This window comes from Thalassophryne amazonica, chromosome 9, assembly GCF_902500255.1.
Source record: "Thalassophryne amazonica chromosome 9, fThaAma1.1, whole genome shotgun sequence".
In the NCBI taxonomy this organism is placed as follows: domain Eukaryota; kingdom Metazoa; phylum Chordata; class Actinopteri; order Batrachoidiformes; family Batrachoididae; genus Thalassophryne; species Thalassophryne amazonica.
The window spans coordinates 66,973,399-67,000,253 of NC_047111.1; the positions used below are offsets into that span (position 1 = coordinate 66,973,399).

General features: G+C 41.4%; 1 protein-coding gene across 2 annotated transcripts in view; it reads right to left on the bottom strand.

The window, feature by feature from the left end:
• The window catches only part of LOC117517304 (short transient receptor potential channel 4-like), a 147,170-nt gene that overhangs the window by 21,990 nt on the left and 98,325 nt on the right, over window positions 1–26,855 (bottom strand). For both annotated transcript variants that reach the window (XM_034178285.1, XM_034178284.1), the window contains one exon: window positions 2,086–2,422. In XM_034178285.1, the coding sequence (XP_034034176.1) occupies window positions 2,086–2,422 (337 nt within the window). The remainder of the gene's footprint in view (window positions 1–2,085; window positions 2,423–26,855) is intronic.

Below are 26,855 nucleotides of genomic sequence, written 5' to 3' on the forward strand. Positions count from 1 at the left end.
GGACCCGTCCGCACGTCTTTCATTAAAAAAATCTTTAACAGTGGAATATCCGGATAAAATGCTGAAACCGACTTCTTCTGAAACTTCTCTGTTCTCTCACGACGTCCTGGATCAATAGAGCCTGAAATGTGGAGGTTTTCAGCTTGAACAGGCTGATGATGCCGCCTGAGAGCGCTGAGCGACGTCTCGCACCGTGAAAAGTCCTTAAAGCGACAGTCTCACCTCAAAATCTCTCATCAGCCGTTAAAATTTTCACTGAAAACCAGCTTAATTTTTCGAACCGTGTCCACTTCGATGTGTCTCACAGGTTTAGAAAAAATTTTGATCAAACAAAGCGCCAGTCTCTCAGCAACTTCTCAGACAAAGGAATTCCGACGAGGGGCTGGACGACTCCTCCCACAAGGAGTACTCACAGGCGAATGACGTCACCGACAGGCGTGGAAAAACTCACGCATGCGCACGAGGGTTCAAGCACGTCTGACGTAAAAACATATGAATGAAATCCATATAGTTCTTGAAAAAAATAAAAAGGACCGTTACTTTATTGACAGCCCTCGTATATACATACACATACGCAGATATATACACGTATACATACCTACATGTACATACATACATACGCACACACGATAACAATAACAAAAAGAAAAAAACATGCAAACTTAGTCAATGAACTCAAATTTACAAAATATAACCAGACAACACTGGCACACAACACACAAACCCGAAAGTAATAACAAGACCTAAGTCTTCAACTATAGCATGCAATTTTGTTATTCTTGTAATGTCTTTTAAAGCCTACTAACGTACCAAGTACTTTAATGTTGTCGGGACAGTTGTTCCAGATGTTAACACCTTTGACAGATACACAATGACTTTTTGCAGTAGTTTGGATCCTTGATTTTTCAAACAATAAAATTCCTCTGAAATTATAACTGGAGTCCCTCAGTTTAAACAGATCCTGGACATGTTGTGGCAGCAGTTTATTTTTAACTTTATACATAATTTGTATTGTAAAGTAATCAACCAAGTCCCAGAATTTTAGAATATGCAAACAGGCAAACAATGGATTTGTTGGCTCACAATGTGATTTGTTACAAATAATTCTTACCGCTTTCTTTTGCAACAAAAATATTGGATTAGTATTAGTTTTATATGTATTTCCCCATACCTCAATACAGTAGGTCATGTATGGAACGAGCAATGAGTGATATAAAATAGTTAATGAGTGTTGGGAAATTAAATCTTGTGCTTTATGCAGAATTGCAATGGCTTTTGACATTTTGGATTTAACAAAATTAATATGCATTTTCCAGCTCAGTTTATCATCAATAACAACACCAAGAAATTTTGTATCAGTTACAGTTTCAATTTCAATATCATTTAATAATAAATTTCTGCAGGAAATCCTGGACTTGTTTCCAAATATAATACACTTTGTCTTACCAAAGTGGAGCGATAATTTGTTTGAATCAAAAATAAGAAAACCCAAAGAAATTGGGTAGTAATAGCTAAATTTTCAAAGATTTTTCAGAGTAAATTAACAAATTGTCAGAAATGTTATGTTCCTGGAACTGTACAATTATGGAAAAAAACCTCAAATCACATGCTTTCGTGGAATGGGCTGGAGCCCTTCTCCCAACTTGATTATCACAATCCCTAATGCACCTATGACCACTGGGACCACCATGGATTCCACCTTCCACATCCGTTCCAGGGCCACTTATTCCTTCAATCAATGGCACCTCTCATTCTTCTCATAGTCCTTGTGATGTTACTGTCAAATGCCATTGCTACATTTATCTGTCTTTTATTTTTGGACAAAACCAGGTTTTCTCAGTACTGTTGATAAAGTAAAAGCCCGTCACAAAAGGTTAAAACCCTCTTGCCATTACACAGGAAAGTGCTTTTATATTTTATCTTAATAGCTAAAGTGCGATGTGATCACCCCAAAAACGTTGATTCAGTTTATGAGGTTACTCTGATTTGCTTATATTCGCCCGGGATAAATCAGGCTTAACTGCATGTTCATGTTGTGAATAACAGCCTCAGTGTCTCAGCTGCCCTGACACCACTTTAACTCACCCAGCACCCAGGGGAGGATCATCCACTCCACGGTGGTGGGCGCCGGGCCCTGCCTGTCAGGCTCAGTGGTGACAATGTGCTGGGAGGCGAGGAGCAGCAGGAAAAGAAAGGTCAGGTATGATGCAGTGTGACAGATGAATTTGATGAAAGGCTTCCGGATGAAGAGGCCATAGCGACTCTTAGGGGCAATGAGGTAACAGACAGCAAACACGGGGAAGAGGAGGCCGATGAAGACACAGGTGAGGAACTTCCCTGCCCAGTGGCGCCGCCTCCAACCGGGGAACTCGTCATACCACCGGGACGCCAAAAGTTGTTGGCAGTTTGGCTGAGCTACAAACTGAAACACATATGATAAGTGAAGAGAGCAGACAGGGGCATTAAAGAGCTGTAGACTGTTTGATGAGCAAACAAACAGATAAACAAAACAGCTCAAAAGAAAAATGTCATACACCAGTCCAGCGCACAATCAACCCTGCAAGACAGCAGTCTTTTTTTTTTTTGTTTTTTAGTAATATTAAACAACCATGTCTCTGTTGTACTCACCTTTGATTATTGCTTCATTGGCTTCCTGTTAATTCTAGAATAGAATTTAAAATTCTTCTTCTTACTTATAAGGTTTTGAATAATCAGGTCCCATCTTATCTTAGGGACCTCATAGTACCATATCACCCCAATAGAGCGCTTCGCTCTCAGACTGCAGGCTTACTTGTAGTTCCTAGGGTTTGTAAGAGTAGAATGGGAGGCAGAGCCTTCAGCTTTCAGGCTCCTCTCCTGTGGAACCAGCTCCCAATTCAGATCAGAGAGACAGACACCCTCTCTACTTTTAAGATTAGTCTTAAAACTTTCCTTTTTGCTAAAGCTTATAGTTAGGGCTGGATCAGGTGACCCTGAACCATCCCTTAGTTATGCTGCTATAGACTTAGACTGCTGGGGGGTTCCCATGATGCACTGAGTGTTTCTTTCTCTTTTTGCTCTGTATGCACCACTCTGCATTTAATCATTAGTGACTGATCGCTGCTCCCCTCCACAGCATGTCTTTTCCTGGTTCTCTCCCTCAGCCCCAACCAGTCCCAGCAGAAGACTGCCCCTCCCTGAGCCTGGTTCTGCTGGAGGTTTCTTCCTGTTAAAAGGGAGTTTTTCCTTCCCACTGTCGCATAGTGCTTGCTCACAGGGGGTCGTTTTGACCATTGGGGTTTTTCCGTAATTATTGTATGGCCTTGCCTTACAATATAAAGCGCCTTGGGGCAACTGGTTGTTGTGATTTGGTGCTATATAAATAAAACTGATTGATTGAATTGATTAATTTGTGTTGCATGATTTTTTTAAATTAGTTTATGAAAGAACATGTGAGTGGGACGTCTGTACTGACGGATCAAAATTTAAAGAACAACTGAGTGGATCCTTGTCATTTGATTGGTGCTTTGTATGTCACATGACATGGATTTTCATCCCATTTGTGTTGCATTGCATTTAGAGTGCAATTTAATTCAATTTAGAGTGCAAATTTGGTTCCATACATTTGGTGCCATGGCACTCTGCACACTCACCTACACACACACACCCACCCACACACACACATAACGCATGTGCACGCACACACACACACACAAGACAAATCCACTGTGCTGTCTGGAGGCTGTTAGCAGGAAGTTAGAATGAAAAGCTGGACTAATTTCTGATGTGATTTTTTTTTTTCACTGCACTGAGAATGTACACAGTCTTTTCTGTAGTAGACACGTGCACAAGCACCGACCCGGTTGTGTGAGCATGCACGCGCATGGGACAATGACACAAGCAAGACGACAATTTGATTGAGGTAACTGATGGTGCTAATTCTTGTAACACACACACACACACACACACACATATGCACACAAAATCCACTCTGCTGTAAGCTGTCTGGATGCATTAAGAGCTGTTCAGATGAAAAGCTGACATGATTTTTGGCTGGACTGAGGAACGACACAAAGTTTTTTTTAATGGAAGTCTGAAGTCAGTGCACAGCATCACCAGACTACACGTCACAATTTGGACTTTAGCAGCAGCGGAACACCAAAAAGTAAGTCCCTTTTCTGTTGTTTATAAATTAATATAATATGAAATGACAAGGATCTATTTTAGCCGTTATATTAAACAAATAATGAATGTTTTTACATTCTTTCAATGGAACGAGTTATTAATTCAGTGAAAGATGGAATCTTCCATTCAAAGAGGCAAAGCCGAGTTGAATGGTATGTTCCATCTTTCACCTCATGAAATATTTGTGCCATTGAACTCATAAACATTCATTATTTGTATACCATCACATGGTCAACATAGTAGCAAAACAGTAAGGAGAATCCAGACAGTGCAACACCTGCAAAACCTGCACATTGGACACCAAGTCATGCAGTTTAATGTCATATATATATTTCTTGGCCTGGTCACCCTTGTAAAAGAGGTTTCAATGTCAGTGGGATTCTGTCTGGTTAAATAAATGTTATTATTATTATTATATATGGTTTTGTGTGACTGTGACATTTAATCGTTTTTTTTTTCTAGATAATTGTCTTTGTCCCCTGCAGAGGACACATGGGACTTTAGTCCATCTACTCTTCATATATGGGAATTCCAAACTACAGCTGCTTCACAGTAATGAAATATAAATGACTGAATATACAGATTTTGACAGCAGAGAAACAGTGAACAGTGAAAACTTTTTATTTTTATTTTTGCAAATTCATTAAAAAAAAAAAAAGAAAGAAATCACACATACATACGTATTCACACCTTTTGCCCAGTACTTTGTTGATGCACCTTTGGCAGCAATTACAGCCTCAGGCCTTCTTGAATACAATGCCACAAGCTTGGTGCACCAATCTTTGGCCAGTTTTGCCCATTCCTCTTTGCAGCACATCTCAATCTCCATCAGGTTGGATGGGGAGCGCCGGTACACAGCCATTTTCAGATCTCTCCAGAGATGTTCAATCAGATTCAGGTCTGGGCTCTGGCTGGGCCACTCAAGGATATTCACAGAGTTGTTCTGAAGCCACTCCTTTGATATCTTTGTTGTGTACTTGTCCGACTGAATGATGAACAGTCCCCCCAGTCTGAGGTTAAGAGCTCTCTGGAGCAGGTTGCTGCATTCATTTTTCCCTCAATCCTGGTGAGCCTCCCAGTTCCTGCCACTGAAAAACATCCCCACAGCATGATGCTGCCACCACCATGCTTCACTGTAGGGATGGTGCCTGGTTTCCTCCAAACATGAACCCTGGCATTCACATGAAAGAGTTTAATTTTTGTCTCATCAGACCAGAGAATTTTGTTTTCATGGTCTGAGAGTCCTTCAGGTGCCTTTTGGCAAACTCCACACAGGCTGCCATGTGCTCTTTAACCAACATCTAACCAACACTAATGCCCTTGTGAAAAAGGCACAGCAGCGTCTATACTTTTTAAGGTCAATGAGGAAGGTCAGCCTGTCCCAGGAACTGCTGCTGTCCTTCTATAGGTGTTCTGTAGAGAGCCTCCTCACCAACAACATCTTGGTGTGGTACAGGAGCTGCTCTCAGGCTGACAAGAAGGCTCTGGAGAGAGTCAGGAAGTCAGCACAGAGCATCATAGGAGCACAGCTGTCCTCTCTGTCAGACATCTATAACACCAGATGTCTGCGCAGGTCCAGATGCATCAGCTTCGATGGTTCATACCCCGGGCACAGCCTGTTCTCACTGCTGCCATCAGGAAAGAGGTACTGGTCCATCAAGGCCCGCACATCCAGACTCACCAACATGTTCTACCCAAGTGCAATACGAGTATTGAATGCACATTAGCCTACAGTCTGCACTATTCATTGCACTTTTATTCTTTATTTATATACACCTACTGGCTCCTTTGCAAATACATGTATATATTCTTATTTGTCTTTTTATATTTACTTTTTGCACCTTTGCACTACCGGAGTTGTCTTTTAATTTCGTTGTACCTTGTGTATAATGACAATAAAAAGCATTCTATTCTTTTCTTCCACCTGGTGTGATTGGTGGATTGCTGCAGAGATGGTTGTCCTTCTGGAAGGTTCTCCTCTCTCCACAGAGGAATGCTGAAGTGACCATCGGGTTCTTGGTCACCTCCCTGACTAAGGTCCCTCTCCCCCGATCGCTCAGTTTTGACGGGCAGCCAGCTCCAGGAAGCATCCTGGTGGATCCGAACTTCTTCCATTTATAGATGATGGAGGCCATTGTGCTCACTGGGACCTCATTAGGACCTTCAAAGTAGCAGAAATGTCTCTGTCCCCTTCCCCAGATTTACTGTCCCCTTCTCCAGACAATCCTGTCTCGCTGTTGTGAAGGTGTAGGAACACGGACCCACAACAGGGGGCGTTAAATGAACGGACAATGGATAAGCCAAACAGTAACAATTTAATGTTGTGAAGTGCACAACGGAATACAGACAAATACAGTTTTGGTACCACAGACAATTATATGTTGAGTGACATGTGGGCAGGCTTGAGGATAGGAGACGTCCATCCTGAACCGAGCCGGATCTCACACGGCCCTCACCGCCAACGGATCTGAAGAACACCGGAGCCGCCAAGTCCTGGATCCCCAGGTGGCCACCGTCTCCAGCTGTCACATCTGGTACTGCTGGCAGAGAACAGAAACAATTTTGATGAGTGTGAGTTTGCACACTCAGTAATCCCACCGTCTGTGTTCTTTAGGGAGGGAGCACCTCCACCTCCAATCACACACTCGTGCAGCTCCTGTCTAACCATTTATCTGGTTGGGGTGTGAAGCGAAGCCGTCGCTGATCACACCAAACTCCAATCCCACCGAAAAGGCACACCACAGGAAAGTGGCTGCAAAAAGAGTTTAAACTAAGACACAGTTTTCAGTTTAGCAGAGAATTACCTCTTCTAGTGGCTGATTTCTCGGTGAGGAGGTAGAGTTGCAGTCCGGCCTTTATGGTAAGGTTGATGAGTTGGCTGAGTGACAGCTGGTGCTGATGATGTGTGACAGCTGTCACTCCCAGTGGCTCCGACGCCCTCTCGTGCTTGAAGCCCGCACTTCAAGCAGGGCGCCATCTGGTGGTGGTGGGCCAGCAGTACCTCCTCTTCAGTGGCCACACAACACTCGCAGTTCTACAAGACAATTCCTTTGACTTCATGCTTGGTTTGTGCTCTGACATGCACTGTCAATTGTGGGACCTTATATGTAGACAGGTGTGTGTCTTTCTGCATCATGTCCAATCAACTGAATTTACCCCAGGTGGACTCCAATTAAGCTGTAGAAACAGGATGCACCTGAGCTCAATTTTGAGCTTCACGGCATTAGATAATATCTGTGCTAATTCCTTATTTTATGTTAGTGATCAAGTATTTGCCTTTGTTCTATGATTGGAAGTCTCTGAATTCTGGTTTAACCCTATTCAGGACTTTAGTGAGCACAATATGGAGAAAGCCATTGCTATAGGGTCCAATGGACCCCAAAAGTCCTGAATAGGGTTAAAGTTTAAACATAAGAGTTAAGTTTCACTTCCAACACCCATGTGCAAGTTTCAGATACAGGGAGGGCTCCCCCTGTCTGTGAGAGCCAGTAATATATAGAGTAAACCACACCCACTGTAACGCCCACACTGTATAAAAGTATTGTGTCAGCCATGTTCGTAGTCTTTTCACAAGATGGAGTTCGCCTGTGGAGACCCAGGCCTAATTTTCAATGTGACTTTCAATAAATTCAAAATATAACAATTTGGTTCTTGGTAAGGGGCAGTATATTGCAGGACCGTCTGAATGATGTACAAATCCGGATGAGAACTAACTTTCTGAATCTTCCTAAAAATAAAACTGAGATTTGAGTGTTTGGGCAAAGTAACCCTCTAAAATGACAAGAGAGTGTTATTGGTTCTCTGTCCACCCTTTTGTAAAAAACCTAGGGGTGATAGTTGACCCAATGTTCAGATTTGATAAGCACATCAGCTCTGTCATCAGGGCCAGCTTTTTTCAGCTGAGGACTCTTTCCAAAATTAAATCTTATTTTACTCGAGTTGATTTTGAATGAGCTATCCATGCATTTATAACGTCATGTCTGGATTACTGTAATGCTCTCTATGTTGGGCTGGACCAGCGCTCCCTACAGTGCCTGATCCAGCCCAAACTAAACAAAGAAGTATGAGCACATCACCCCTGTGCTCCGTACCTTGCACTGGCTCCCTGTCGGCTTTCATGTTAAATATAAAGTTTTGCTGATTGTTTTCAAGTGCCTGCACTGTATAGGTCCGATGTATCTGAATGAGCTCTTGCAGCCGTACACTCCACGTAGGGCTCTGAGGTCAGCTGACCAGCTTCTCCTGGCTGTTCCTAAAGCCAGGCTTAAATCCAGAGGTGATAGAGCCTTTTCTGTGGCAGTGCCACGACTCTGGAACAATCCTCAGCTGTCTGTCAGGTTCTCAGAGTCTGTAGGACAGTTTAAGTCCAGACTGAAAACTCATCTCTTTTCCCTGGCTTTCAACACCGGCTAAGTGGTATATGCTTTGCTCTGCTATTTTGCTCTATATTTTTAGATTTGTTATTTCTTTCCTTTTGTTAATATTTTACAGTTATTGTATTACTACTATTCTGAAGCACTTTGTTCAGCTGCTGTTTAAATGTGCTATATAAATAAACTTGAATTGAATTGATTAAAGAACTGTGAGAAATTACAATGGCAAAAGCTGTGAATATGTGATTTCTTAGTGTTTTTATTTTAATAAATTTGCTAAAGTAAAAAAAAAAAACAAAAAAAAAAACTTTTTTCACAATGTCATTTAGGGGCTGTTGTGTGTAACAGGGTGCAGGTTTGCAATGATACGAGGCACCGATAAATCAGCGCACAGCACTGCAGCTGTGCTGTAGAAAGATCGCCACCAAATGGGATGGAGACAATGTCTCAGCTTCTCTGGGTGATGAGAAGGGATTTGAAATACTACAAAACTCTATGGTACTATGTCTACAAGCACAGGCACAAATATTTTTTGAAATATTGTGTTGAGACTCTGTAAGTCTCAAAGTGTTAGCCAAGTTAGCAGTCGCGGCTGAGCGCCCCTTGACTGAGCCGGGGGTGTATGATTTTTATTTGGTTCAGTTTTTATTTAAACTTTGGTTTTGGAATTTATGATGGCTGATTTTGTACACTTTTGTTTTTGATTTTTTTCTACCTCTCTTCCACCATGTCTTTATTTTTTTCTCTTAATATACTTATAGAATTTTTTTTTCACATTGTATTGTCAAACGGTTAGTCTCTCAATAAAAAAAGTGTTAGCCAACTCTGCAGTCTTGTTACCATGGGAACGAGAGATCCTTGTCAGCGTCAGGAACTGGAGTCGGCTCGTATTTCCATAATACAACTACAGTACTATGGCAAAACATCAGACAGGAAGTCTAGACGGGGAAGAGGGAGAGGAAACAGAGGAAGGAAGTGCATACAAAAGAAGAAAAAGAACACTCTCACGGGTTGTGCATTAGGGTTTTGCCTCTGCAGTGTATTTTCAGGATAAGAACATACTCCCTGTTTACAACCACAAATCAGAAAAAGTTGTAACAATATGAAAAAAAAAAAAACTGCAGTGATCTTACATTTACTTTGATTTTTATTTCACTGCAGACAGTACGAACCCAAAATATGTTTTTTTTGTGTGGTCAACTTCACACTAACTCCACCATACAATAAATATCACTGTACGTACACCTAGTGCAATTTGATACGTAACAACGTACATAATTACTACACTGTTTACACTTATGTAAAAAGTAATTCGTGGTAAAAGTTTAAATAAACAAATTATTCTGAAATATAATCATAATCCTTGAGGTGTCTATATGTATATTTTATAATTTATTCATGGTTCTTCTGCAGAAGATCATTATTTCTTCCATCCCGCATTTACAAAATGAAAAAAAAAAAAAAAAACCCAACCAAACAAAAATAAAACAAAAAACCCCCACTAATTTGATACAAGTCCTGCGGCACAATATGTCACAATATTATCACAATATGTGATGTGTGGTTCTATCCCCAAAAATCATCCATTAAAAAAAAATAAAATAAACTTGGGATGGGGCAATTTAGGGCTACTAAATAAGTCAAAATAAAAGAAATGAATAAAAAATAAATAATGATATTATCCATGAAACGCAGAATCTTGTAAGGAACAAAGATGGGCAGATGATCTCCAGATTGACAATAAATGTGCGAGAACATGGAAATGTTTAAAAACAGTTCATCAAATAAACTTGGGAAGGGATTTGCATATTTCTCCCTCTACAGTGCATAATATTGCCAGTGGTGACTCTGGATTCTGTTGGTCCCAAGTCATAAACTGCCCATTAGTGACAGGGGCCCGGGGGTGGTGGGGGGGGTGGGGGGTGGGGTGGCCCAGTAACAGTTCTTTTCATGGGGCCCAAAATCCCTGCTGGCGGCCATCACCATTATGCTGTAATTTTCTATACCATTTCTGCCACCTGAATCATTTTTGCAGCATACACTGTAAAAAAAAATGCCGTGAAATTTACATAAAAACAATGTAAAATCACTACAGAAAAGTACTGTAAACCCAAAAACACATTTTTTTGTTTCAATCACAGTGGACTTTTGTAAACTATTAAACAGAATGTTTTTGTTAGATGTACAACAACAATATGTGATTCTAATCAAATGTATTTGTTGAAACTACAACTATTTGTAACAAAAACTGAGAAATAATGCAATACTCATTACAAAACAATTGTGGTAAATTGACATGCAAACATTGTAAAATGTATAGTTTTAGTCAGTTGTTTTTAAAAATACAAGAATTATATGTAAGTCACTTTATAAGTTTATGCTGTAGCCTAACTTTAACATGATTGATGAAACGATGCAAATTTGGGTAGGCCTATAAGCTACAGGTAGGCTATTTGCAGCTTGTAGAGTAGGCCTATAAGAAATTATTATTGCTAGTCTAAGTACTTCTGTCCAGTCATAATCCTTGCATGCTTTGTTTCTTTTAATTTTAATGCGATATGATACTCAGACTAGGCTCTCTTTTTTTGTAGATTTAACAGTTTTTTTAATGAGTCAGCTGTGGTTCATTCACTGTAAATGCATTTACATATTATGTCTGTAAAGTTATCTACTGTGCTCCTGTATTTTTTTTTTACAGGAATTCCCTGGTAACCACAGCTGCCAGCGTTTTCCTGTAAAAACAAGTTTTTTTTGTTTGTTTTTTTTACAGTGTATGCACAGATGTCTGGTGAGAACAGGATTTATTAAAAAAGGAGTTTTAACAGCACCAATGGATTGTGCAAACATACAGTTTTTCCTGAACAAACATCTGCAGAATTGATGCGGACATCAGCAGTCTTGTATAAAGTACGTCAAAGTGAAAGTACAAGTATCACTCATCTTCAATCGCTTAGTCCAATTAAGGTTCGCGGGGGGCTGGAGCCTATCCCAGCAGTCATAGAGCGTGAGGCGGGGTACACCCGGGACAGGACGCCAGTCTGTCACAGGGTCACAAACAAACACATCCACACATACTCGCACACCTACGTACAATTTAAAGATTCCAATCCACCTAACCCGCATGTCTTTGGATGTGGAAGGAAACCGGAGCACCCGCAGGAAACCCACACAAACACGGCGAGAACATGCAAACTCCACACAGAAAGGCCACAGGTGGGAATTGAACCCATGACCTTCTCGCTGTGAGACAACAGTGCTAACCACTGTGCTGCAAAGTAGTACAAGTGATAAGTACAAGTATCTTATCATAAAATTACTTTGCTAAGCATTAAAGTCTCCTTTAAAAATATTACTTGAGTAAAAGTCTTAAAGTATCAGACATTTACTGTACTTAAGTATCAAAAGCAAATTTCTCATAAAAAATGTACTTTAAGTAAAAGTAAAATCCAAAACGAATGGAGAATGAAATGACGACAGAAAGGAAAGTCAGTGTGGTGTCTGGAGAAACCAGGAGGGGGCCTCAGCCCTCATAAAAGGCTCTGGCAGAGCAGTTGGTGTTGGTGGCGGGATGAGTGAAGAACAGGTGGATGTATACAGCTCTAAATAAAGCTGCCATTCTTTTTCTGAAGACGCAGTCTTTTTCCTGGAAGACCCCCACACAATTTTCTGTTAAACACAACAGCCAGGCTCTTGTGAAACAGAACAGTCATTTATAGCTACACAGTTGTGTAAAAATATAAGGAAAAGTAAAAACAAACAAACAAACAAAAAGCACAGTAGAGCTGGTACAGTTCATTGAGCCATATTAAGAAGGGTTTTGAGCTCTACAGACTCTGTAAAATAGCAGTTGTGATCCCAGAGTTTTTCCAATTTAAAACTTGTGAAAACATGCCTCAGATCCACCATGAACGATTAGAGATGAAGCAGAGCATCGAGTTTAGGAGGGCAAAGGCATTGAGTCTTGACTTATTTGTTGATCAGTTTGCCAGAAATCACCAAAACCTCATAATAATAATAATAATGATAATAATAGAATAAGTAATAGAAGAGCGTCAATGTATTTATATAATTTTGGACTGAGAAATTGAACCGAGGCTGCACCTAATAGTTATTTTAATTATCAATTCATCTGCTGATTATTTTCTCAAGTCAATACAGTCTGTAATTTTTTTTATTTGTGTCTCAAATCTGATATTTTGAACCATTCACTTTGGTTACAAAGGTTAATCACTAGTTTTATGAAAATAGGTGATTTTTTCCCTGTGTTGAATGTGCCCATCTGACGAGCCCCTGGCCCCAGCCATGCCCCCTCAGTAAAATTGGTCTAGAACCACCACTGGGAGAAAGTCGCATGAAAATTGAAAGGGCTCCTCGTGCACCAGTGGCAGTTTTGTGGTGATTCCGTTGGGTCTCCTACTGAGTCTGCTGAATCTGAACAGAAGACCGACAGCTGCTACACAAAGCTGTTTTTTTTTTTTTTTGCCTTCCTCCCCCGATTCTGCACAGGATGTGCGTTTGTGTGCAGGTGTTAATTCAGAAGGCAGAATAACACTGTTTGTGCACTCCGAAACGCATCTCCGTTTGGTGTTGTGAATCAAACTTCCAGCTCTGTAAAAATGCAAAAGTAACTGGAGACAGACACAAAGCAGCCGACTGTCTTTTTTGGCTGTTGTTGCTGGAAGTTCCTCTTTTCTTTCCTTTCTGATTATGGGGTGAAAAGTTGCTCTTCAACAGGGGCACCGGCTGCGTTCTGGCTGGAAAGGGCCGGTACGGCGTTCTGCTGCGTTTCGCCTTACTTTCATCCCTGGGCATTGCTCAATCAAATTTCTTCTACTTTTATATTGTAGTAACAAGTAGTGACAATGTTTAAGGAAAATATATCAGAGTAAAAGTATACATTTTATTGAAGAAATGTAGTAGAGTAAAAGTGAGAGTCACCAGAAATTTAAATAATGAAGTAATATACAAATAATGAATGTTTATGAGTTCAATGGTACAAATATTTTATAAGGTGAAATATACCATTCAACAAGGTGAAGCCGGGTTGAATAGTATGTTCCAGCTTTCACTAAATTAAATATTCGTTCCACTGAAAGAATGTAAAAACATTCATTATTTGTTTTATATAATGGCTAAAATAGATCCTTGTCATTTGACATTTTATTAATTTATAAACAACAAAAAAAGGACTTACATTTTTTGTGAGTGTGTGCGCATGCGTGCATGTTGTGTGTGGGCGTGTGCACGTGCATGTGCAATGGTACCAAACGTATTGTAACGCGTGGTGGTGCGGGCTGTAGTTAGCCATGGACAGGTGCTGCTGGATAGCAAAAGAGCACAACTTGTAGTTGTAGATTTCCACAAAATACCAGTTTATTTACCAAAAAAAAGGAGAAGTTGCCAGCTTTACCACAAGTTACTGGAGCTTGCACAGCGGTCCGAGTACACACGGCCGAGTCCAAGACATGAGAGCGAAGAAGAGAGAAAAAAGGACCATTATCTATGGTAAAACACAGGGGCCCCCTCTTGAGGCGTAATACTGTAATACCATGGTAATGACTATTAAACTGGACTGATACAGTATGGAACCAAATTTGCACCCCAACTGGAACCAAACTGCACTCCAAATGCAATGCAACACAAATCGGATGAATTAATCCACGTCATGTGACATACAAAGCACCAATCAAATAACAAGGATCCACTCAGCCGTTATATAAAGTACAGATACGAGGGCTGTCAATAAAGTAACGGTCCTTTTTATTTTTTTCAAAAACTATATGGATTTCATTCATATGTTTTTACGTCAGACATGCTTGAACCCTCGTGCGCATGCGTGAGTTTTTCCACGCCTGTCAGTGACGTCATTCGCCTGTGAGCACTCCTTGTGGGAGGAGTCATCCAGCCCCTCGTCGGAATTCCTTTGTCTGAGAAGTTGCTGAGAGACTGGCGCATTGTTTGATCAAAATTTTTTCTAAACCTGTGAGACACATCGAAGTGGACAGGGTTCGAAAAATTAAGCTGGTTTTCAGTGAAAATTTTAACAGCTGATGAGAGATTTTGAGGTGATTCTGTCGCTTTAAGGACTTTTCACGGTGCGAGACGTCGTGCAGCGCTCTCAGGCAGCGTCATCAGACTGTTCAAGCTGAAAACCTACACATTTCAGGCTCTATTGATCCAGGACGTCGTGAGAGAAAAGAGAAGTTTCAGAAGAAGTCGGTTTCAGCATTTTATCCGGATATTCCACTGTTAAAGGAGATTTTTTTAAGGAAAGACGTGCGGACGGGTCCGCGCGTCGGGACGCAGCCGACGCGGTGCGGCGGCACAGGAAAAACACCTCCGTGTTGATAACCATTTGTAAAATCCAGGCGGCTTTTGATGGCTTTCAGTGGAGTGAGTATATGAGAAATTGTTTAACAGGCAGGACATGTTCCAACTTGTCCTTAAGGCTTTCAACAGAGGTGTTTTTCCTGTGGCGGAGCATCGCGGCGGCTGCGTCCCGACGCGCGGACCCGTCCGCACGTCTTTCATTAAAAAAATCTCCTTTAACAGTGGAATATCCGGATAAAATGCTGAAACCGACTTCTTCTGAAACTTCTCTGTTCTCTCACGACGTCCTGGATCAATAGAGCCTGAAATGTGGAGGTTTTCAGCTTGAACAGGCTGACGACGACGCCTGAGAGCGCTGAGCGATGTCTCGCACCGTGAAAAGTCCTTAAAGCAACAGAATCACCTCAAAATCTCTCATCAGCCGTTAAAATTTTCACTGAAAACCAGCTTAATTTTTCGAACCGTGTCCACTTCGATGTGTCTCACAGGTTTAGAAAAAATTTTGATCAAACAAAGCGCCAGTCTCTCAGCAACTTCTCAGACAAAGGAATTCCGACGAGGGGCTGGACGACTCCTCCCACAAGGAGTGCTCACAGGCGAATGACGTCACCGACAGGCGTGGAAAAACTCACGCATGCGCACGAGGGTTCAAGCATGTCTGACGTAAAAAAATATGAATGAAATCCATATAGTTTTTGAAAAAAATAAAAAGGACCGTAACTTTATTGACAGCCCTCGTACGTCAACATTCTACTTAAGTACAGTAACAAAGTATTTCTACTTCGTTACAACACTTGACAGCAGTGGGAATTTGTGTGACATATGAGCTGAGTGAAGAGTGAAACGGCAAGAACAGATCTCCTTTTGCTCCTTTTGAATCAAACACAGCGTGAAGTTCAGTGTAACGGCCCTAACCGCTGTGTCAAGTGCACAAGTTACTGGTGCAGCATCTTTCAAGGAATCAGCACACAATGATGCAGCACATTTGACAGCTGCAACTAAAGAATGCTTTTATCACAGAGACATGGAACTCACAGTTATATAAAAATACTCCTTAACTATGACAGAGATGACAGTCATCCATTTATTAAAGGGGTCAAAATGTGAAAAATTGATTTCTGTTGACGTTGTCTAATATGGCTGTGATTCAGATGAGGTCTGATACTTATTCCATTCCTGCCTACCTGACCTAATTACACCCTACATACCGGCCCGTGTCCTACGTTCTCAGGATGCAGGAATACTTTGTGTCCCTCAGGTTAAAAAAAAGGCAGCAGGCCACAGGGGCTTCTCTTATCATGCACCTGTCCTGTGGAATGATCTCCCTGCAGAAATAAAACAGCCAGATTCTGTAGAAACATTCAAGTCCAAACTAAAGATGCGTTTATTCTCCCTCTCGTATGGCTAGCATACCAGTGTAGTATGGAATTATGTTTCCTCTCCTTTTAATTTATATTATTAGCAGTGGAACAGGTCTTAGCCTCACTACATCTAAATTCTGGGCCTGTTAGTGAAGCACAGGGCTAGCTGCTGGTGACCACCTCAGTAATCTCTCTGCTTTCCTGTTAATTTACTGCTGGTGAACTAATGCGTTAGGTGCAGTTATTTCCGGCCGACTAATTCTGCTCTTTTTATCTCTGTCCGAGGCACTGATGAGATCTTCAATGGATGCTGTCCCTGCACCCCAGAACCAGTACTATCAAACATCACGCCTGCAGTGCTTAATAGAGAACACTAGACATTCAGGTCTGTGAGCAAGGCTCTGCAGGACACCAAGCATTCACGGCACAGCCTTATCTTTCCATTTCTCCTTGCTCTAACTGCACATAATGAGCCAAATAATGGTTGCACACATCTAACTAAGCTCATATGTTTTGAGTTGTTCAGGGACAAATAGAAAGCTTGCATTACTTTGGGTCCCAAGGACCAGGATTGGGAAACATTGTCTTAAATCAGTGGAAAACTGCCTGGTGGCAGAACCCCCCCCCCCCCACCTACTCAACTCACAGTCACTGCAAACATAAAGCTGTCACCAGGTGCAGATCTACCCCACAAAGAATGGTTAACCTGAACCACTTACGTACAGTGGTTGGCCGGTTCAACACCAGCATGAACCACTGGGGGTGGGGGGCTGCAACCATCTGCAGCCTGCATATGAATTCATGGAACAGAATGTACAGCATATTATCCATGAGTGCTCCCCCCTCCACCCACCCGGAAATGCAGCTATAGACATAACAAACCCCACCCCTACCACAGTGAGCAGACTGCAGCAGCTGTGACTGCATAGTCCTCATATATACAAGAATGAGTAGAAAGCTTAAATTGTGAGACGCCCCAGTCGCTGATTCACTTGCTGCATTCAGTGTGACACACTACCACAGTCTTTGCTGAGGGATGGAGAAATGCTCAATTTAAGAGGCCATGACTTATAGTAGTTCATTTCCATTTAAAGAAACAGGCACAGAAATGTTGTTTCTTGAATATCTGAAAGTTATTATTATTATTTGTCAGTAGTGTCTGGTGGCTGTTTTTGATCACAGACTACAACATCTGTTTTTTAAGATACCTGGTGACCAAAATAGCTTTTTCAAATGGTGTATAATATGATCCCTTTTTAACTTTTGGCAACCTGTGCTCATTCTTGTCATCTGTCTATGATTTAAGTTATATTAATGTGGGTGGTTCTGCAAATCTGGCACAGACCCCCAATTTAGTTGTCTTTATTGTACACATCTCTAAATCTAATAGCATCATGTTGGCTGTGTGGTGACAACTAACATACCCTTCTCTCTGTAGTAACTATAACTGAAGACCAGCAAGGTGGGCTAGCATCCATTAGCCAAGGTGTTAGCTCACTCACGTAGACAGTTAAGCTAGGCACTGGTACATTCACTCATTCTGGACATAACAAGGCTGAGGATTACTGCATTAGTTGCAAATGACGGCAACAAGCAGTTGGTTTTGTCGCTTGATGGGCGTTCCTTAGGGCCCCTTCACACATAGTGTGAAGTTTACACGGCGTTTGGCCTTAAACGGCAGAAACAGCATAAAACATTTTGAAATTAGCGTACGAAATATCGTGCCGATGGACAGGCGTGCACAAACTCGGTGCAAGAGTTTGTGCACACGCCTAGGGTTGCCAACTCTCTGAAAAATAAATAAGGGACACCTCACTGGCAGGGCTGACCGGCCCATGGAAATATAGACTGGAATGGACGTGCGCGCCTCTATCTATTAGCGTCACTCAGGACAGGAAGGCGCCATTACTAAGGGTGGAAATGTGCAGCTCATCAATAATAAACTGACTGCTTTTTTTGCACTAGCGTCACTATTTCTTAATGGATTTTAATAAATGTAGGCTTGTTTCAAAGCCCTTTGAAAGCTCTTTCCAATGCACCTATGCATGTGTGGGTGAAAAAAAAACAACTTTTATGTAAAATGCAGAAATCTGGGGAAATTACAACAAACTGTGCTGCTTTTCTCACTTTATTGTCGCTATTTGTTAACAGAGTTTAATAAAAGTAGGCTTGTTTTAAAGCCCTTTAATTGCTCTTTCTAATGAACCCATACATGTCTAGGTAGAAAAAAATGTTTTATGTAAAGTGTGGAAATTTGTGGAAAATATTCCATTCTGTTCATTTACTGTGATTTTTTTTTTTCCTGTCATCATAATTCTCCATGGATTTTTATAAATAACGCTTCTAAGTTGTATTCATGCTAATTATAAGGTCTAACGAACCCATACATGTCTGGATAAAAAAAATCCTTATGTATTAAAATATTAATCTGAAGTATGCCTTGCCATTGTGCTCATTTACCTTGCTGCTTTTTCCACTGTAATATTACTGCTAGTCTTTTAATGACAACAACATATGAGGTCTGTCAATAAAGTATAGGTCCTTTTTATTTTTTTCAAAAACTATATGGAGTTCATTCATATCTTTTTACGTCAGACATGCTTGAACCCTCGTGCGCATGCGTGAGTTTTTCCACGCCTGTCGGTGACGTCATTCGCCTGTGAGCACTCCTTGTGGGAGGAGTCGTCCAGCCCCTCGTCGGAATTCCTTTGTCTGAGAAGTTGCTGAGAGACTGGCGCTTTGTTTGATCAAAATTTTTTCTAAACCTGAGAGGCACATCGAAGTGGACACGGTTCGAAAAATTAAGCTGGTTTTCAGTGAAAATTTTAATGGCTGATGAGAGATTTTGAGGTGATTCTGTCGCTTTAAGGACTTCTCACGGTGCGAGACGTCGCGCAGCGCTCTCAGGCGCCGTCGTCAGCCTGTTTCAAGCTGAAAACCTCCACATTTCAGGCTGTATTGATCCAGGACGTCGTGAGAGAACAGAGAAGTTTCAGAAGAAGTCGGTTTCAGCATTTTATCCGGATATTCCACTGTTAAAGGAGATTTTTTTAATGAAAGACATGCAGATGGGTCCACGCATCGGGACGCAGCCGGCGCGGTGCGGCGGCACAGGAAAAACACCTTCCGTGTTGATAACCATTTGTAAAACCCAGGCGGCTTTTGATGGCTTTCAGTGGAGTGAGTATATGAGAAATTGTTTAACAGCTGGACATGTTCCAACTTGTCCTTAAGGCTTCCAACAGAGATGTTTTTCCTGTGGCGGAGCGTCGCAGCGGCTGCGAGCCGACGCTGCAATCCGTCCGCACGACTTTCATTAAAAAAATCTCCTTTAACAGTGGAATATCCGGATAAAATGCTAAAACCGACTTCTTCTGAAACTTCTCTGTTCTCTCACGATGTCCTGGATCAATAGAGCCTGAAATGTGGAGGTTTTCAGCTTGAAACAGGCTGACGACGGCGCCTGAGAGCGTTGCGCGACGTCTCGCACCGTGGGAAGTCCTTAAAGCGACAGTATCACCTCAAAATCTCTCATCAGCCGTTAAAATTTTCACCGAAAACCAGCTTAATTTTTCGAACCGTGTCCACTTCGATGTGTCTCACAGGTTTAGAAAAAATTTTGATCAAACAAAGCGCCAGTCTCTCAGCAACTTCTCAGACAAAGGAATTCCGACGAGGGGCTGGACGACTCCTCCCACAAGGAGTGCTCACAGGCGAATGACGTCACCGACAGGCGTGGAAAAACTCACGCATGCGCACGAGGGTTCAAGCATGTCTGACGTAAAAACATATGAATGAAATCCATATAGTTTTTGAAAAAAATAAAAAGGACCTATACTTTATTGACAGACCTCGTATATACGATTTTTACTAACATTTTATTACAAGTAGATATAAAGCCATTCAGAATTTATGACTTTTGACCCTCAGTCAGGGTAAAAAGTACCTCCTCCATCCCCTCCAACCACACTGTTAAAATTTAAATGCCTCCTGTGACCACCATGTACATATCATATTAAACAACAGCTGCAAGTATATGTATAGACATAAATATATTTAAACATTTTTGTTTCCGCATGTGAATGCAGCTTAATGAAAAGAACTTATGGCGTTGAGTTATAGTCTCAGTATATTGACATTAAATTGCGGCATAACGACTTTAAAATAGACATTTGTTTTACATAATTACATTAAGGCTCTTGTACAGTTCATTTTAGTATTGGAGAATTTGTTTTTGTGGTTCGTGCAGTTGATGATGAAGCACTGGCTGCCTTTTTTCTCCTCATATCGCTTCTGTTTAACAGGATCAAGGTCTCTCTCCACCCTCAGTAATGGCCGCCGTGGGGCACGCCGCTAGTCACGTGACGTTCATTCCAGTCTCTATTTCCATGGACCGGCCAACTGACCATTGCCTTCACCCTTCCCAGCGTGTGTGTGAAACGATTTTTAACCATTTGACTATTGACTTGACCCTGAATTTAAGTAGATGCACACATGCATTTGTTATGATATGAACATGCGGAAAACAAATTATTATTTAGCAATTTATTTTTAGTGCAAAATAAATTTTCACTCACAATTTCAATGAGCATCCTGTCCTGCTTCAAAATATTAAAAAAAAAAATCTTTAAAAATAAATCTTTCTCTGTTGTGTTATTGCTTAACTTAAAAGTGTATAAATTAACAAAAAAAAAAAAAATATCATCCAAAACAATGTAACAGTGAAAGTCTGAAAAAGTAAGTAACACTTACAATACTTATAAATGTTGTCGCGCACCTTTTCCACCCAGCCATTTTCCTTTTCCCATTTGCCCATGTATTTTTGCTTTCTTTTTTGTTTTGTTTTTTTCGAGGAGGATTAACGATGTTACAGACATTGCTGTTCGTAGGCGTATCTGCAGTGTCAGTGTCGGTGTCTGTGTCGGTATCAGCCATGCTGCTAAGGTCGTCCGACGACCGTCGTCGGCTCATCATTCTCGTCCGGGATCTTCTTGCGAGCAGATGTCCCTCAACCAATGAGATATGAGTGATTCTGTATCGTCAACTTGTGTCTGTCAGCTCATTGGTGAAGAGCAGTAGAGAGGCTGGGATCAAATTTACCGTAAGTTTCCATATAAAGCGCAAGTCAATTCCATTGACATTTTACAGACTTTTTGATTCTCACAGAAATACGGGACAAACTGCGTCCCGTTTCAGGTCAATACGGAACGCACACTTTTATTTCCAAATAAGGAACGATTCCGTTTTTCAAGGGACGGTTGGCAACCCTACACACGCCAGTGTCCGTTGAGTGGGAACATAGCCTGGTGCAGCACATGGCACCTCTCATGTGGAAGAAATAAAAACCACCTGGTATGTGTGGAACCACATCACGCCACTTATGTGGAATAAATAAAAAATAAAACAACAACAAAAAAACACACCAGAGAGAGACTTTATCACTGAGCCACAGAGATGTTCTTTGAAAGCTGTGGGAAGCTGCCTCAGATCAGGAAGGACATGGAAGTATTGCAAAAAAAACAAAACAAAAAAAATTAAAATCCCACACCATATAAAAACACCGTCTGTTCCTCTGGTGATGACTCATGGTCACAGACATATAGTCATAAAATGACATGAATGAGAAGCAGTGTGCTCTGATCATGTCCACATCTACTGGTCAAGTGCGTCCAGCCAGCCGCGCGTGTTCTGCCCGACATGTGTCTTATGGATGGCGGACCGCAGCACAGACGCTGCGTCATGTGGAACAAAGCTCATGAGTGACATGACAGTCAGATCGCCCGCTGCGTGTTCTGATCTGACAGTCTGTTTCAACCTGGCAGGCTGTTAGTGTCCGCTCTGTGCGCATGCTCGCTTGCTGCAGCTTGTCACCATCATGGCGATATATGTTTTATAGTTATGTCCACGTAAATACAGCAATCAGACACACACACCTCACAGTGGACAGTTGTTAGTCCATGTCTGTCCAAACACAGTAGGTGTTGTGTAGCTGGAATGTCCACAATAACAAATCACCACAGCTGCTTCTGTCGGAAGCCACACCTCCCGTGAGTGGAGCGCACACACCCACGTGTCAGTGTGTGTTTGCAAAGTCACACTAGTGGGAAACTTAGACATATTTCACAGCAGTATGACAGTGATTGTCTGCAGTCTGTTGTCGTGCCAAGAGTGCGACTGGCCACACATTTTTTAAGTGCCATGCAAGCAGTGTTGTGCATGTCACTTGGAATTTGGCCGACACCTGCCGTGAGAGGGTGTGATGGGTTCACACAGCGCACACTCTATCTTTCAGGTGCTTGTGTGCGCAAATAGTTGTAGCAACAGGTGTACGAGGCAGCGACAGGGATGACATTGCACCGTTTGAGCATGATTCCTGCATCATGTGCACTAAGTGTGAAGGGCCCTTAGGCGTCCACACTACATCTCTGAAAAATTTGTAAATCACTTCAGAGGTGTTATCTGTTGCAAAAACTGCGTTTTTTAGATTTAGAAGTGTTTATTTCTTGCTAACTTTCACAAAATATGTGAGAAATATATTAGATTTATACAGAAAAACAGCTGTTCCAAAGCATATTCTGCCATCTTGGATTATTTTGTTTGAACAATCAACCATCTCATATTATGCTGTCTATTCACTTGGATTGGCAGTCGCCAGTATTTACATAATATAGACTTCAGGTCTGGCCCCACTTAGCTAGCGGCAGAGTGACCTTTGTCTCTTGCCACTGCAAAATGCTCACTCTGATTGAACATAAATGGCAAGTTGTCGCTTTGGCTCTGTCATTTGTAGCTAATGTGACCATACCTTTAGAATGGTGTAAAGTAAGAAGAGGTGTCTGAATGGCAGGTGATCCCAGTCATCTTTTCTTACAGATTATGGCTCTACTTTCATGTGACTGTCACAACTGCCAGTTTATAGTTGCTGGGGTGATGGTATTTACTGAGGATAACACTGAGTAGTGTTCTTCATTGTGAGTCACAGAAACTGATGTTTGCAAGAGAACACACCTTTCATCTTTCACTGCTTGTCAGAACATTATTTCAAATAGGTCAGAAAACTGCCTGATGCTTTGCTTTAATCAGCTGGGTATATCCAGTGCTTCTGGACATCATAAGAAGGTCTCTAATTAACATAATTAGGAAATACATGCTGAAAATGCATCCTTAATAGAACAGGAGGTGTATCATTTAAAAAAAAAAAGTCAGATTATCTCTTTTTATGGGATCTTAAATCATGAGTTGCTCTTCGGTAAAGAAATATCTGTCAGTTTTCTGAGTATATTGTATGTAGGTGTTCCAGGACAGCTCTCTGATTCAAGACAACCCATGCCTCAATCTCCATGTACATTGGAGTTGCATCAGGTAGGCCATCCAGTGTAAAATATGTGCCCAAATCAACAAATTGATCCTTACCGTAACAACTATAGTGACTTAAAGCAAAAATTAAATGGAACACAGTACATTTTGCAGAGTAAAATTTACTCAATTTTCAATTCTATTTTCAATTTAATTTCATTTATATAGTGCCAAATCACAACAGAGTTGCCTCAAGTCACTTCACACAAGTAAGGTCTATCCTTACTAACCCCCAGAGCAACAGTGGCAAGGAAAAACTCCCTCTGAGGAAGAAACCTCAAGCAGACCAGACTAAAAGGGGTGACCCTCTGCTTGGGCCATGCTACAATAGAGTTAAATATACTCTAACAGAGTGCTAAATCAAGTCTATCACAGTGTAAAATCAACTCTTATTGGAGACAAAACACTTGATTTGACAGACTATAGAACTGATTTCACTCTATAACATATGTGGTCTGTCCATAAATTAACGGTCCTTTTTATTTTTTTTTAAAAACTATATGGATTTCATTCATATGTTTTTACGTCAGCCAAGCTTGAACCCTCGTGCGCATGCGTGAGTTTTTCCACGCCTGTCGGTGACGTCATTCGCCTGTGAGCACACCTTGTGGAAGGAGTGGTCCTGCCCCCTCGTCGGATTTTCATTGTCTGGAAATGGCGCGTCACGACCGATTCGCTGATGAAGCGAGACAAAGGAACACCTCCGTTTCGGAGTGTTAGAGGACAAGTTGGGACATGTCCAGCTCTCCACAAGTTCTTTTATACTCACTCGACTGGTAAGCACTGAAAGCCGAGATAGACATGTCCCAACTTGTCCTCTAACACTCCGAAACGGAGGTGTTCCTTTGTCTCGCTTCATCAGCGAATCGGTCGTGACGCGCGAAGCCTCCGCGCGGCTTTCCATGACAAAATCTCTTGTTAAAAGTGAAATCTGCCAGAAAATGGCTGATGTCCAGGTTTTGTGATAACCAAAGAAAGAGCAGACGACGGTCTCGTATCCACAGAACCATCAGCTTAGAAATTATCCAGTGGTTTGTGCCGCGACGTCGCAGCTTGCAGCGCGGCGCACCGACCGTCCTTAAAGGCGTCCTTAAACCTGTAGTTAAAGTCCTTATTCTCTGTGAAGCGCGTAAAATTTTCACTGAAAGCCAGATAAATTTTTCGAATGGTTTCTAGGTGCCAGTCTCTAACAGCTTCTGAAAAAATTCTGATGGAAAAAAGTCCTTTCCATTCCGCCATTTCCAGACAATAAAAATCCAACGAGGGGGCGGGACCACTCCTTCCACAAGGCGTGCTCACAGGCGAATGACGTCACCGACAGGCGTGGAAAAACTCACGCATGCGCACGAGGGTTCAAGCATGTCTGACGTAAAAACATATGAATGAAATCCATATAGTTTTTGAAAAAAATAAAAAGGTACGATACTTTATGGACAGACCTCGTAATGTGTTTTACTCTATTTAGACTGGGACCAAATGTGATCCTGGCAGAGTATATTGTACTCAGCAAAATTTACTGTGAAGGCATCAGAGGGCTGATGAATACCCTACATGCTCTGAACACTGAGTAATGAATTTATAGTACAAACACTATTTGCTGTCCTTCACATCATCTCTGGAGCTATATCGGCTATATCGGTTGTCTTAACTTTATCCTGAAGTCACTTATACCAATCAATCACAAATATTTGGCCAAACAATATAAACTTTTAATCACATCTCTTGCCACACTGGCAGCAGAGATAATATGGAAAACATGTTTTGGGGCTCATTTTTGCTTGACCTTGACCTTTGATCAATCTGCTCCACACATTTATCTTCTGGATCCAGCCATTTGTTTTTTTCCTGTTATTTTGTTCACACTCAAAAAGGTATACACACACAGGACTAATTGCAAGTTACAAATTAATTGCTTGTTAACACAAATGACAAGTCAGCCAACCATGTGGCAGCAGCTTAATGCATTTAGGCATCTTGATGTGGTGAAGACGACTTGCTGAAGTTAAAACCGAGCATCGGAATGGGGAAGAAAGGGGATTTAAGTGACTTTGAACATGGCATGGTTATTGGTGCCAGACGGGCTGGTCTGAGTATTTCACAAACTGCTGATCTACTGGGATTTTCACACACAACCATCTCTAGGCTTTACATAGAATGGTCTAAAAAAGAGAAGCTATCCAGTGAGTGGTAGTTGTGTGGACGAAAATATCTTGTTGATGACAGAGATCAGAGGAGCATGGGCGCAATTTGGTGGGGGATGGGGGGGGGCATGTCGCCCCCACCTTTTCAACCAGGGGGGACAGAATATGGTATGTCCCCCCCACCTTCTGACCTATACGTGTGTACTTGAAACATGCTATGTCAGTCTTATGTGCAAAACCATGTCAGAATAGTATCTTTGTTTCTGCAAGTTTGTATATTTAGCACCATTGACTTCTTTACAACACCTGTTTCTTGTTTTTCACATTCGGAATTTTCTGGGACTGCATTTGCCCAGATTTGAAACCAAAAATAGTTGCCTCTAGACTAGTCTACACTTGTGTAGACTAGTCTCTACACATAAGTATCAATGGACCATATGCTAATTTACTAAATTCTGAAAGTTAGAAAAGGAAATCAGAAAAGCTATCTGGGACCTCAGAAAGCCCATCTGCAATTATTGCTTGATCTCCAAAATCAGTCTATGCAAGTGAAATTATGTTCAGTATGAGTGTTGTCATTAGTGCCACTTCGAAAATGAAATTCATGATAAGTAATTTATCCTAAACTTATGATCTGTTGTTTTTTCAAAGTTATGCAAAAACAAATCTTGAGAAAAAAATACAGTATGCGATAGTTAATAATTATTAAGAGCCTGTTCTTTCACATTTATGAATACATTTTACCACATTGCAGTTTTTTTAATGAGAACTCAACCTATCATTCTTTTTGAGTTCTACACATGTGGTGATACCTTATTTACACCAGGATGTTAATAAAATCAATGCTGGCTATTCTCAGAATAAAGTACTTATATCCACAGTTTCAAATTGCATAACTCAAATGGTGTCCACTTTATGGTCTTCTCAAAACATTAAAATTACTGTTCTGGATGCTCAGATTGCATCTGAGCTTATCTAGAAACCGTTGGCTTCTGGGGGCCTAAAGCGGTCCCCAGACGCCCGGCCTATGGGCTTCAGCCCTGCGGGCCTCGCACTTTATCCCCCCCAATTTCTAGTTCTAAATTGCGCCCTTGCAGAGGAGAATGGGCAGACTGGTTGAATGGGGACTG